The sequence below is a fragment of the Apodemus sylvaticus genome, chromosome 6 (assembly GCF_947179515.1).
Source record: "Apodemus sylvaticus chromosome 6, mApoSyl1.1, whole genome shotgun sequence".
Lineage (NCBI taxonomy): Eukaryota > Metazoa > Chordata > Mammalia > Rodentia > Muridae > Apodemus > Apodemus sylvaticus.
Genome location: NC_067477.1, coordinates 21,149,380 through 21,163,808, shown reverse-complemented (window position 1 = coordinate 21,163,808; position 14,429 = coordinate 21,149,380). Strand labels below are relative to the sequence as shown.

Below are 14,429 nucleotides of genomic sequence, written 5' to 3'. Positions count from 1 at the left end.
GTGTTAAAATTCAAAATTGTGGCTGCTTAGATCATTGCAGCTTCTAGGACCTAGTTTCTTTTACTGATTTAAAAAGCAAAATGAAAAAATAATAAAACAGTTGTGCCTAAAAAAAACAACTAAAAATTAGCTGATGCACTATATTTAGGTCTTTGACAGAAATACATATGTATTTAAACAGAATATATAATATATAATATGTATTTATATATATATATAATACATATACATTATGTATATGTATTTCTGTACATATATGTACAGAAATACATATATGTATTTCTGTTTAAATATACATTATATATATACAAATATATATAATATGTATTTAAACAGAAATACATAATAGGTTCTGGGATGAGAGACTTACCCTTTCCCTTGCCCTGGTCTTTTCATCATGCTTCAACATGACAGCCCCCAGCTCACTCTATCCTAGCCATGTGGGCCTCTTTTCTGTTTCTCTGATATGTTTCCATGTCAGGACTTTGCATCTACAAGAACAACCCTTCACCTTCTGACATATGTCACACATATGCCATATGTCAGGCTTTTGCTTTAGTTCCCAGCTCAGAGTGAGGCCTTCACTGACCAATCCCTGTAGAAAGATAGCCCTATCTCTACCATCCATGACTCCCTATTCCTTTCTATATTCTCCAGACCATGTGTCACTGCTCTAACATTTTACTTACTAGTTTTATATTTGTTTCATTCTGTCCTCACAAGAAAATAAGCTCATAAAACAAGACTCATTTCTGTCTTTGTTTTTCCTGATACTAAAGGTCAATCCAAGGCCCAGGATATGAGAATAGAAAGTTTTATTTGTTTTGACCTGTTACTACCATATTCCACATAGTCCAGTCAGCCCCTGACAAAGGAGTGTTCAGGAATTGTTGAATGAGATATCATAATGGCCCATACATACGTAATCTCAGCAGTTGAGAATCCCAAGGCAGGAATATCAGGAGTTTGAGGACATCTTGTGTAACATAATAACTCTGAGACCTCAGATAGACAGTGTCTTAAAATAGACAGAGACAGACAGACAGACAGACAGACAGACAGACACATAGATAGATAGATAGATAGATAGATAGATAGATAGATAGATAGGAATGTTCTTTTTTTATGCTTTCACAAATCTGTCATTTTTTATTAGGATTCCTTCTGGGTTCAGTAAATTTAGATCTCTGACAACCTTATGACAACCCACATAAAAATGTCAGTGACTCATAAAACTAGAAAATCATTAGTTCCTTTATACAAAGAGAAATCCAAGTCAATTGAGCTCTTGTAATTATGGGGAAAATTAAATGAATTTTCTTGAAACATGGAAAATGCCTCTGATTTTTCTCAGATATTTTAGAAATTGTACTGATTTTGTTTATGTAGTGGATTGCATTGATGGATTTCCGTATATTGAACCAACCCTGCATTCCCGGGATAAAGCCTACTTGATCATGGTGGATGATCGTTTTGATGTGTTCTTGGATTTGGTTGGAAAGAATTTTATTGAGTATTTTTGCATCGATGTTCATAAGGGAAATTGGTCTGAAGTTCTCTTTGTTGGATCTTTGTGTGGTTTTGGTATCAGCGTAATTGTGGCTTCATAGAAGGAATTGGGTAGTGTTCCTTCTGTTTCTATTTTGTGGAATAGTTTGAAGAGTATTGGTGTTAACTCTTCTTTGAGGGTCTAATAGAATTCTGCACTGAAACCATCTGGTCCTGTGCTTTTTTTGGTTGGAAGACTTTCTATGACTCCTTCTATTTCTTTAGGCATTATGGGACTGTTTAAAAACCACATGTTCATCTCATTGGATGCTGAAAAAGCATTTGACAAAATTCAGCATCCTTTCATGCTTAAAGTCTTGGAAAGAACAGGAATTCAAGGCCCATATCTAAACATCGTTAAAGCAATATACAGCAAACCAGTAGCCAGCATCAAACTAAATGGAGAGAAACTTGAAGAAATCCCACTAAAATCAGGGACTAGACAGGGCTTCCCCCTTTCTCCTTATCTTTTCAATATTGTACTTGAGGTACTAGCTGGGGCAATTCGACAACATAAGGAGGTCAAAGGGATACAAATTGGAAAGGAAGAAGTCAAACTATCATTATTTGCAGATGACATGATAGTCTACCTAAGTGACCCAAAAAACTCCACTAGAGAACTCTTACAGCTGATAAACAACTTCAGCAAAGTGGCAGGTTATAAAATCAACTCAAGCAAATCAGTGGCCTTCCTATACTCAAAGGATAAGCAGGCTGAGAAAGAAATTAGGGAAATGACACCCTTCACAATAGCCACAAACAGTATAAAGTATCTTGGGGTGACTCTTACCAAACATGTGAAAGATCTGCATGACAAGAACTTCAAGACTCTGAAGAAGGAAATGGAAGAAGACCTCAAAAAATGGGCAAACCTCCCATGCTCATGGATCGGTAGAATCAATATAGTTAAAATGGCCATTTTGCCAAAAGCAATATACAGATTCAATGCAATACCCATCAAAATCCCAACCCAATTCTTCACAGAGTTAGAAAGAGCAATTATCAAATTCATCTGGAACAACAAAAAACCCAGGATAGCTAAAACTATTCTCAGCAACAAAAGAAATTCTGGGGGAATCAGTATCCCTGACCTCAAGCAATACTACAGAGCAAGTGTTAAAAACTGCATGGTATTGGTACAGTGACAGGCAGGCAGATCAATGGAACAGGATTGAAGATCCAGAAATGAACCCACACACCTATGGCCACTTGATCCTCAACAAAGAGGCTGAAAACATCCAATGGAAAAAAGATAGCCTTTTCAACAAATGGTGCTGGTTCAACTGGAGGGCAGCATGCAGAAGAATGCGAATTGATCCATCTTTGTCTCCTTGTACTAAGCTCAAATCCAAATGGATCAAGGACCTCCACATAAAGCCAGACACTCTGAAGCTAATAGAAAAGAAACTGGGGAAGACCCTTGAGGACATCGGTACAGGGAGAAAGTTTCTGAACAGAACACCAATAGCGTATGCTCTAAGAGCAAGAATTGACAAATGGGACCTCATAAAATTACAAAGTTTCTGTAAGGCAAAGGACACCATCAAGAGGACAAATCGGCAACCAACAAATTGGGAAAAGATCTTCACCAATCCTACATCAGATAGAGGGCTAATATCTAATATATATTAAGAACTCAAGAAGTTAGACTCCAGAAAACCAAACAACCCTATTAAAAAATGGGGTACAGAGTTAAACAAAAAATTCTCACCTGAAGAACTTTGGATGGCGGAGAAGCATCTTAAAAAATGCTCAACTTCATTAGTCATTAGGGAAATGCAAATCAAAACAACCCTGAGATTTCATCTTACACCAGTCAGAATGGCTAAGATTAAAAATTCAGGAGACAGCAGGTGTTGGAGAGGGTGTGGAGAAAGAGGAACACTCCTCCACTGCTGGTGGGGTTGCAAATTGGTACACTCTGGAAATCAGTCTGGCGGTTCCTCCGAAAACTGGGCACCTCACTTCCAGAAGTTCTTGCTATACCACTCCTGGGCATATACCCAGAGGATTCCCCACCCTGTAATAAGGATACATGCTCTACTATGTTCATAGCAGCCCTATTTATAATTGCCAGATGCTGGAAAGAACCCAGGTATCCCTCAACAGAAGAGTGGATGCAAAAATTGTGGTATATCTACACAATGGAGTACTATTCAGCCATTAGAAACAATGAATTCATGAAATTCTTAGGCAAATGGATGGAGCTAGAGAACATCATACTAAGTGAGATAACCCAGACTCAAAAGGTGAATCATGGTATGCACTCACTAATAAGTGGATATTAACCTAGAAAACTGGAATACCCAAAACATAAACCACACATCAAATGAGGTACAAGAAGAAAGGAAGAGTGGCCCCTTGTTCTGGAAAGACTCAGTGAAGCAGTATTTGGCAAAACCAGAACGGGGAAGTGGGAAGGGGTGGGTGGGAGGACAGCGGGAGAGAAGGGGGCTTACGGGACTTTCGGGGAGTGGGGGGCTTGAAAAGGGGAAATCATTTGAAATGTAAATAAAAAATTTATTGAATAAAAAAAAGAGAAAAAAAGAAATTGTACTGATTTTGTTTAATTCCAGATATTTTTTTACTTACATTTCAAATGATTTCCCCTTTTCTGGCCCCCCACTCCCCTAAAGTCCCATAAGTCCCCTTCCCTCCCTCCCACCCCCGTTCTCCCATCCACCCCTTCCCACTTCCCTGTTCTGGTTTTGCCCTATACTGTTTCACTGAGTCTTTCCAGAACCAGGGGCCACTCCTCCATTCTTCTTGTACCTCATTTGATGTGTGGATTATGTTTTGGATATTCCAATTTTCTACTCTAATATCCACGTATTAGTGAGTGCATACCATGATTGATCTTTTGAGACTGGGTTACCTCACTTAGTATGATGTTCTCCAACTCCATTCATTTGTCTAAGAATTTCATGAATTCATTGTTTCTAATGGCTGGATAGTACTCCATTGTGTATGTATACCACATTTTTTGCATCCATTCTTCTGTTGAGGGATAACTGGGTTCTTTCCAGCTTCTAGCTTTTATAAAAAGGGCTGCTATGAACATACTGAAGCACGTATCCTTATTACATGCTGGGGAATCCTCTGGGTATATGCCCAGGAGTGGTATAGCAGGATCCTCCAGAAGTGATGTGCCCAGTTTTCTGAGGAACCACCAGACTGATTTCCAGAGTGGTTGTACCAGTTTGCAACCCCACCAGCAGTGGAGGAGTGTTCCTCTTTCTCCACATCCTTGCCAACACCTGCTGTCTCCTGAATTTTCAATCTTGGCCATTCTGACTGGTGTAAGATGAAATCTCAGGGTTGTTTTGATTTGCATTTCCCTAATGACTAATGAAGTTGAGCATTTTTTAAGATGCTTCTCTGCCATCCGAAGTTCTTCAGGTGAGAATTATTTGTTTAACTCTGTACCCCATTTTTTTAATAGGGTTGTTTGGTTTTCTGGGGTCTAACCTCTTGAGTTCTTTGTATATGTTGGATATTAGCCCTCTATCTGACGTAGGGTTGGTGAAGATCTTTTCCCAATTTTTAGTTGCCGATTTGTCCTCTTGATGGTGTCCTTTGCCTTACAGAAACTTTGTAATTTAATGAGGTCCCATTTGTCAATTCTTATCATAGAGCATAAGCTATTGATGTTCTTTCTGTTCAGGAACTTTTCCCCTGTACCGATGTCCTCAAGGGTCTTCCCCAGTTTGTTTTCTATTAGCTTCAGAGTGTCTGGCTTTATGTGGAGGTCCTTGATCCATTTGGAATTGAGCTTAGTACAAGGAGATAAGGATGGATCAATTCGCATTCTTCTGCATGCTGACCTCCAGTTGAATCAGCACCATTTGTTGAAAAGGCTATCTTTTTTTCCATTGGATGTTTTCAGCCCCTTAGTCGAGGATCAAGTGGCCATAGGTGTGTGCGTTCATTTCTGGATCTTCAGTCCTGTTCCATTGATCCGCCTGCCTGTCACTGTACCAATACCATGTAGTTTTTAACACTATTGCTTTGTAGTATTGCTTGAGGTCAGGGATACTGTTTCCCCCAGAATTTCTTTTGTTGTTGAGAATAGTTTTAGCTATCCTGGGTTTTTTATTATTGCAGATGAATTTGATAATTGCTCTTTCTAACTCTATGAAGAACTGAGTTGGGATTTTGATGGGTATTGCATTGAATTTGTATATTGCCGTTGGCAAAAATGGCCATTAATCCTGCTGATCCATGAGCATGGGAGATTTTTCCACTTTTTGAGGTCTTCTTCCGTTTCCTTCTCCAGAGTCTTGAAGTTCTTGTCATATAGATCTTTCACATGTTTGGTAAGCGTCACCCCAAGGTACTTTATACTGTTTGTGGCTATTGTGAAGGGTGTCATTTCCCCAATTTCTTTCTTAACCTGCTTATCCTTTCAGTATAGGCAGGCTACTGATTTGCTTGAGTTGATTTATAACCTGCCACTTTGCTGAAGCTGCTTATCAGTTCTCTAGTGGAGTTTTTTGGGTCACTTAGGTAGACTATCATATCATCTGAAAATATGATAGTTTGACTTCTTCCTTTCCAATTTGTATCCCTTTGACCTTCTTATGTTGTCTAATTGTCCGAGCTAGTACCTCAAGTACAATATTGAAAAGATAAGGAGAAAGGGGGTAACCCTGTCTAGTCCCTGATTTTAGTGGGATTGCTTCAAGTTTCTCTCCATTTAGTTTGATGCTGGCTACCGGTTTGCTGTATATTGCTTTTACTATGTTTAGGTATGGGCCTTGAATTCCTGTTCTTTCTAAGACTTTAAGCATGAAGGGATGCTGAAGTTTGTCAAATGCTTTTTCAGCATCCAATGAAATGACCATGTGGTTTTTTTCTTTGAGTTTGTTTATGTAGTGGATTGCATTGATGGATTTCCTTATATTGAACCAACCCCGCATCCCTGGGATAAATCCTACTTGATCATGGTGGATGATTGTTTTTATGTGTTCTTGGATTCAGTTGGCAAGAATTTTATTCAGTGTTTTTGCATCAATGTTCATAAGGGTAATTGGTCTGAAGTTCTCTTTCTTTGTTGGATCTTTGTGTGGTTTTGGTATCAGTGTAATTGTGGCTTCATAGAAGGAGTTGGGTAGTGTTCCTTCTGTTTCTATTTTGTGGAATAGTTTGAAGAGTATTGGTGTTAGGTCTTCTTTGAAGGTCTGATAGAATCCTGTACTAAAACCATCTGGTCCTGTGCTTTTTTTGGTTGGAAGACTTTCTATGACCCCTTCTATTTCTTTAGGGGTTATGGGACTGTTCAGATGATCTATTTGGTCCTGATTTAATTTTGGTATTTGGTATCTGTGTAGGAAATTGTCCATTTCCTCCAGATTCTCAAGTTGTGTTGAGTATAGGCTTTTGTTGTAGGATCTGATGATTCTTTGAATTTCCTCAGTTTCTTTTGTTATAACCCCCTTTTCATTTCTAAGTTTGTTAATTTGAATACTTTCTCTGTGCCTTTTGGTCAGTCTGGCTAAGGGTTTATCTATCTTGTTGATTTTCTCAAAGAAGCAGCTCCTGGATTCGTTGATTCTTTGCATGGTTCTCTTTGTTTCCATTTGATTGATTTCAGCCCTGAGTTTGATGATTTCCTGTCTACTTCTCCTCCTGAGTGAAGTAGCTTCTTTTTGTTCCAGGGCTTTCAGGTGTGTCATTAAGCTGCTAGTGTATGCTCTCTCACGTTTCTTTTTGGAGGCACTCAAGGCTATTAGTTTTCCTCTTAGCACTGCTTTCATTGTGTCCCAAAGATTTAGGTATGTTGTGCCTTCATTTTCATTAAATTCTAAAAAGTCTCTGATTTCTTTCTTTATTTCCTCTTTGGCCAACGTGTCATTGAGTAGAGTTTTGTTCAGCCTCCATGTGTATGTGGGCTTTCTGTTGTTTTTGTTGCTATTGAAGACCACTCTTCTTCCATAGTCATCTGATAGGAGGCATGGGATTAGTTAGATCTTCTTATATTTGTTGAGGTCTGTCTTATGACCAATTATATGGTCGATTTTGGAGAACGTATCATGAGGTGCTGAGAAAAAGGTATATTCTTTTGCTTTGGGGTAAAATGTTCTATCAATATCAGTCAAATCCAATTGGTCCAAAGCTTCAATTAGTTTTACTGTGTCCCTGCTTGGTTTCTGTTTTCCTGATCAGTCCATTGAGGAGAGTGGAGTGTTGAAGTCCCCCATAATTATTGTGTTAGGTGCAATGTGTGCTTTGAGCTTTAGTAAAGTTTCTTTTACTAATGAGGGTGCCCTTGCATAGAAGTTCAGAATTGAAAGTTCTTCTTGGTGGATTTTTCCTTTGACCAGCAAGAAGTGTCCTTCCGTGTCTCTTTTGATGACATTGCGTTGAAAGTCAATTTTATCTGATATTAGAATGGCTACTCTGGTCATTTCCTGAATCCATTGGCTTGTAAAATTGTCTTCCATCCTTTTACTCTAAGTTTGTTTTTGTCTTTGACACTGAGGAGTGTTTCCTGTATGCAGCAAAATGTAGGGTCCTGTTTCCTTATCCAGTTTGTTAGTCTTTGTCTTTTTATTGGGGAATTGAGTTCTTATACACCTAAAATATTCCTAGATTTCTACACTTCTTGCAGAATTAACCTAGGATTTAAGGGCAAGAAGTTCTGCTCAAGTGAGCCACCAAGACACTGAGTTCTCCAACTAGATTCCTTTCAGATATAAATACCTGTCTTATTACAATGCCAAGTCTCTCCATAGATATAAGATCTTTCTGCTTAGATATTCCTTTCTATTGATTCCCCCTGTTGATTTACACCTTGGACCATCTGCCTCCAGACCATAGTCACCCTTGTGGGTTGGGGATATGGTGGCAGGGAATCAACATCTCAGACTCCAGGTGCAGGTGAGAACTCCACAGCAAGCTCATGAGAATGCTGTGGAAATCTCCTTTATTAATTCTCCCAGAGCACCATTTATACCCTCAACCTGTGTCACATTGGTCTCAAGCAAGCTTGTCTTCCAAGTGGCAATTCCCTGTTTGCTGTCATTGTCTGTGTCACAAATCTTTAGGCCCATTGGTCCTCATATAGAAGTTGCCTCTGAGGCTGCATGCCCCAATCCATCTCCCTACCATATTTTCCCTGAGTGTCAAATAGGAAATATATGTAATTCATAACAATTAATTAAGAGGGAGATTTGATCATGTGTTTATTTTGTTTTGTATTGTTGCACATGGTCTTACCATATTGTGGTAAGCATAATTGAGGGTTAGCACAAACTTGCTGTGTAGTCCAGGCTGACATGGAACTACTGACCATCTCATCTCAAAGTGCTGAGTTTACTGACATGCATCACCACATCTGCCCCCTAAAATGATTTGAATGCAGGGCTTATGGCATATGGCAGCTGTACATTTCAACAATTGTAGTGTTATCAGACATGGATTGCCACTCTCTAAGGTTAACCCCCTGCACATGACAAATGGTGTCTCTATTGGCTCTGCACACTGGCCAGAGAAACTCTCTGTGAAAGAAAAAGTCAAACATGGAAGTTGTGTCTTTTTGTGCAATGTTTATGAATAAAATGTCCATGTATAATTTGAAAGAATTATGCAGAAATATTGTTAACATTACAACCTTCATCATCTTGTCTCCTGGGCAAGCACTCTATGCAGATCTATACCCCCAATACCTATTATTTTATCATTAATGAATTTTCTTCTTTTAACTTCTTGAAACTTTCTTATTCAGAGAATAATGCTTCCTAAACACTTATTTTGGAAAAACTACAAATTATAAAAACAAGTCAACCTTTGTTGCTTCTGTCTACAGGAAACTGGCAAATACAAACAGTGTGCTAATGTTACTAGTCGGGCAATGTGCAACTGCTCAGAACATCAAAAGTTTTCACATGCTGTTGCTTATTCAGATTGCAAAGAAAAGGTAAGGTAATTGGTATTACCTCATGATGGAGTGGTTTCCTATTCCTGTGAATGGAAATGTGCCATTTAGTTAGACATGAAAACTCAAACCTGGGGGCTGGAGGGTTGGCTGAGTGGATAAGAACACTTGCTGCTTTTGCTGAAGACTCAGGTTCAATTCCCAGAACTCACACCCTGCTCACAACCTTCTGTAACTCTAGTTGTTGAGATCTGATGCCTTCTTCTGGCTTCCACTGGCAGTGTATGGACTCAGCTCAAAGAAAAATCATGCAGGCAAAATTCCATATACATAAAAACAAGTCTTTAAAAAAACAATAAAATCACACATGTGGAAATAACATCCATTGTGAGTTAGAACTGAATATAAGACTGCTAAAAGGATCTGACTTTTGTAAATGGAAGAGGTAGTTATCAAAACTGATCTCTAAGGTAAAATAAAAATATCTGCTCTGAGCTCTCTATTTCATGCAACACTGATGAGGATACATGTGTATCAAAACACACACACAATTAGCAATAGTAATAGTAATAATAATAAATTAATATAACTTTAATTCTTTTTTGTTTATTGGATATTTTATTTATTTACATTACAACTGTTATTCCCTTTCCTGGTTTCCCCTCCAGAACTCCCCTATCCCATTCCTCCTCCCCCTGGTTCTATGAAGGTTCTCCCCCACCCATACACCCATTCCCAGTTCACCACCATGTTTTCCCCAAAACTGGGGATTCCAGCCTTCATGGGACAAAGAGCCATTTCTCCTATTGATGCCAAACAACGCCACCCTCTGCTACATATTCAGCCAGAGCCATGGGTCCCTCCATGGGTACTCTCTGGTTGATGGTTTAGTCCCTGGGAGCTCTGCGGAGTTGGTTGCTTGATATTGTTGCTTCCTATAGGGTTGCAAACCCATTAAACTCCGTCAGTCATTTCTCTTACTCCTCCATTGGGGTCCCCATTCTCAGTCCAATGGTTGTCTATGAATATCCACCTCTGTATTTGTCAGAATCTGGCAGAGCCTCTCAGGAGACAGCTATTACAGGTTCCTGTCAGCAAGCACTTCACAGCATCAGTAATAATGTCTGGGTTTGGTGTCTATATATAAGATGGATCCCCAGGTGGAGCAGTTTCTGGATGGCCTTTCCTTCATTCTCTGCTCCACAATTTGTCCTCATATTTCTTTTAGATAGAAGCCATTTTGGGTTAAAAATTTGGAGATGAGCTGGTAGCCCCATCCTCCAACTGGGAGCCTTGCCTAACCTCTGGATATGGTCTTTACAGATTCTCCATCCTCGTTGGGCATTCATTAGAGCTAATTTCATCCCTGTTGGGTCCTGGGAGCCCCTTGCTTTCCTGGCATCTGGGACTTGCTGGTGGTTACCCTCAGTTCCCCATCACCCATTACTACACACTTGTGTTCAAATTCATGACCCTCTGTATATCATCCCTGTCTTCTCCAATACCTGATCTTGCCTGCTCCCCTGCTTTCCCCCCCTTCCCACTCTCTTCCTTCCAAATACCACCTACTCTCTATATCCCTTGAGTATTTTGGGTCCCCCTTCTAAGAAGGATTGAAGCACCCATCTTTTGGTGTTCCTTCTACTTGAGCTTCATATGGTCTGTGAATTGTATCTTGATTATTCTGAGCTTTTGGGCTAATATCCATTTGTCAATGAGTGTATACCATGTGTGTTCATTTGTGACTGGGTTATCTCACTCAGGATGATATTTTCTAGTTCCATCCATTAGCATAAAAATTTCATAAAGTCATTGTTCCTAATAGCTGTGAAGTACTCCATTATGTAAATATACCACATTTTCTGTATCCATCTCTCTGTTGAAGGACATCTGGGCTGTTTCCATCTTCTGACTAATATAAATAAGGCTGCTATTAACATAATAGAACATGTATCCTGGTTATATGTTGCAGCAACTTTTGGGTATATGCTCAGGAGCGGTATAGCTGGGTCCTCAGGAAGTACTATGTCCAGTTTTCTAAGGAACCACCTGACTGATCTCCAGAGTGGCTGTACCAGCTTGTGATCCCACTAACAATGGAGGAGTGTCCCTCTTTCTCCACATCCTCTCCAGCACTTACTGTCACCTGAGTTTTTGAACTTAGTCATTCTGATTGGTGTGAGGTGAAATCTCAGGGTTGTTTCGATTTGCATTTCCCTATGACTAAGGATGTTGAATATTTCTTTAGGTGCTTCTCAGCCATTTGATATTCCTCAGTCAAGAATTCTTTAACTCTGTACTCCATTTTTTAATAGGGTTATTTGGCTCTCTGGAGTCTAACTTCTTGAGTTCTTTTTATATATTGTATATTAGTCCTCTATCAGATGTGAGGTTGGTAAAGATCTTTTCCCAATCTGTTGGTTGCTGTTTTCTCCTATTGACAGTGTACTTTGCTTTACAGAAGTTTTGCAATTTTATGAGGTCCCATTTGTCAGTTGTTGATCTTAGTGCATAAGTCATTGGTGTTCTGGTCAGGAAAATTTCCTCTGTGCCCATGTGTTCGAGACTCATCCCCATTTCCTCTTCTACTAGATTCAGTGTATCTGGTTTTATGTAGAGGTCATTGATCTACTTGGAATTGAGCTTTGTACAAGGAAATAAGAATGGATAAATTTGCATTCTTCAACATGCTGACCACCAGTTGAATCTGTACCATTTGTTAAAAATGCTATCTTTTGGGTCACTTAGGTAGACTATCATGTCATCTGCAAATAATGATAGTTTGACTTCTTCCTTTCCAATTTGTATCCCTTTGACCTCCTTATGTTGTCTAATTGCCCGAGCTAGTACCTCAAGTACAATATTGAAAAGGTAAGGAGAAAGGGGCAGCCCTGTCTAGTCCCTGATTTTAGTGGGATTGCTTCTAGTTTCTCTCCATTTAGTTTGATGCTGGCTACCGGTTTGCTGTATATTGCTTTAACGATGTTTAGGTATGGGCCTTGAATTCCTGTTCTCTCCAAGACTTTAAGCATGAAAGGATGCTGAAGTTTGTCAAATGCTTTTTCAGCATCCAATGAAATGACCATGCAGTTTTTTTCTTTGAGTTTGTTTATGTAGTGGATTGCATTGATGGATTTCCTTATATTGAACCAACCCTGCATCCCTGGGATAAAGCCTACTTGATCATGGTGGATGATCGTTTTGATGTGTTCTTGGATTCGGTTGGCAAGAATTTTATTGAGTATTTTTGCATCGATGTTCATAAGGGAGATTGGTCTGAAGTTCTCTTTCTTTGTTGGATCTTTGTGTGGTTTTGGTATCAGTGTAATTGTGGCTTCATAGAAGGAATTGGGTAGGGTTCCTTCTGTTTCTATTTTGTGGAATAGTTTGAAGAGTATTGGTGTTAGGTCTTCTTTGAAGATCTGATAGAATCCTGCACTGAAACCATCTGGTCCTGTGCTTTTTTTGGTTGGAAGACTTTCTATGACCCCTTCTATTTCTTTAGGGGTTATGGGACTGTTTAGATGATCTATTTGGTTCTGATTTAATTTTGGTATTTGGTATCTGTCTAGGAAATTGTCCTTTTCCTCCAGATTCTCCAGTTAGTATAGGCTTTTGTAGTAGGATCTGATGATTTTTTGGATTTCCTCAGTTTCTGTTGTAATATCTCCCTTTTCATTTCTAATTTTGTTAATTTGGATACTTTCTCTGTGCCCTTTGGTCAGTCTGGCTAAGGGTTTATCTATCTTGTTGATTTTCTCAAAGAACCAGCTCCTGGCTTTGTTGCTTCTTTGTATGGTTCTCTTTGTTTCTACTTGATTGATTTCGGCCCTGAGTTTGATGATTTCCTGTCTTCTACTCCTCCTGGGTGAAATACCTTCTTTTTGCTCCAGAGCTTTCAGGTGTGTCATTAAGCTGCTGGTATATGCTCTCTCCATTTTCTTTTTGGAGGCACTCAGGGCTATGAGTTTTCCTCTTAGCACTGCTTTCATTATGTCCCAAAGATTTTGGTATGTTATGCCTTCATTTTCATTAAATTCTAAAAAGTCTCTGATTTCTTTCATATTTCTTCTTTGGCCAAGGTGTCATTGAGTATTGTTCAGCCTCCATGTGTATGTGGGCTTTCTGCTGTTTTTGTTGCTATTGAAAACCACTCTTACACCATAGTGATCTGATAGGAGACAGCAGGTGTTGGTGAGGATGTGGAGAAAGAGGAACACTCCTCCACTGCTGGTGGGGTTGCAAATTGGTACAACTACTCTGGAAATCAGTCTGGCGGTTCCTCCGAAAACTGGGCACCTCACTTCCAGAAGATCCTGCTATACCACTCCTGGGCATATACCCAGAGGATTCCCCACCATGTAATAAGGATACATGCTCTACTATGTTCATAGCAGCCCTATCTATAATTGCCAGATGCTGGAAAGAACCCAGGTATACCTCAACAGAAGAGTGGATGCAAAAAATGTGGTATATCTACACAATGGAGTACTATTCAGCCATTAGAAACAATGAATTCATGAAATTCTTAGGCAAATGGATGGAGCTAGAGAACATCATACTAAGTGAGGTAACCCAGACTCAAAGGGTGAATCATGGTATGCACTCACTAATAAGTGGATATTAACCTAGAAAACTGGAATACCCAAAACATAATCCACACATCAAATGAGGTACAAGAAGAACGGAGGAGTGGTCCCTTGTTCTGAAAAGACTCAGTGAAGCAGTATAGAGCAAAATCAGAACAGGGAAGTGGGAAGGGTTGGGTGGGTGGGAAAACAGGGGGAGGGAAGGGGTCTGATGGGACTTTCGGGGAGTGGGGGTCCAGAAAAGGGGAAATCATTTGAAATGTAAATAAAAATATCAATAAATTAAAAAAAATGCTCTTTTTCCCTACCAGATGTTTTTAGCTCCTTTGTCAAAGATCAAGTGACCATAGGTGTATCGGTTCATTTTACGGTCTTCAATTTCATTCCATTGATCTACCTGCCTGTCTCTGTGCCAA

General features: G+C 39.4%; 1 protein-coding gene across 1 annotated transcript in view; it reads left to right on the top strand.

Moving 5' to 3' along the window:
- Positions 1-14,429, top strand: part of Catsperb (cation channel sperm associated auxiliary subunit beta) — a 204,910-nt gene that overhangs the window by 177,215 nt on the left and 13,266 nt on the right. The window contains exon 22 of the mRNA XM_052186706.1: positions 9,356-9,466. Within this exon, the coding sequence (XP_052042666.1) occupies positions 9,356-9,466 (111 nt within the window). The remainder of the gene's footprint in view (positions 1-9,355; positions 9,467-14,429) is intronic.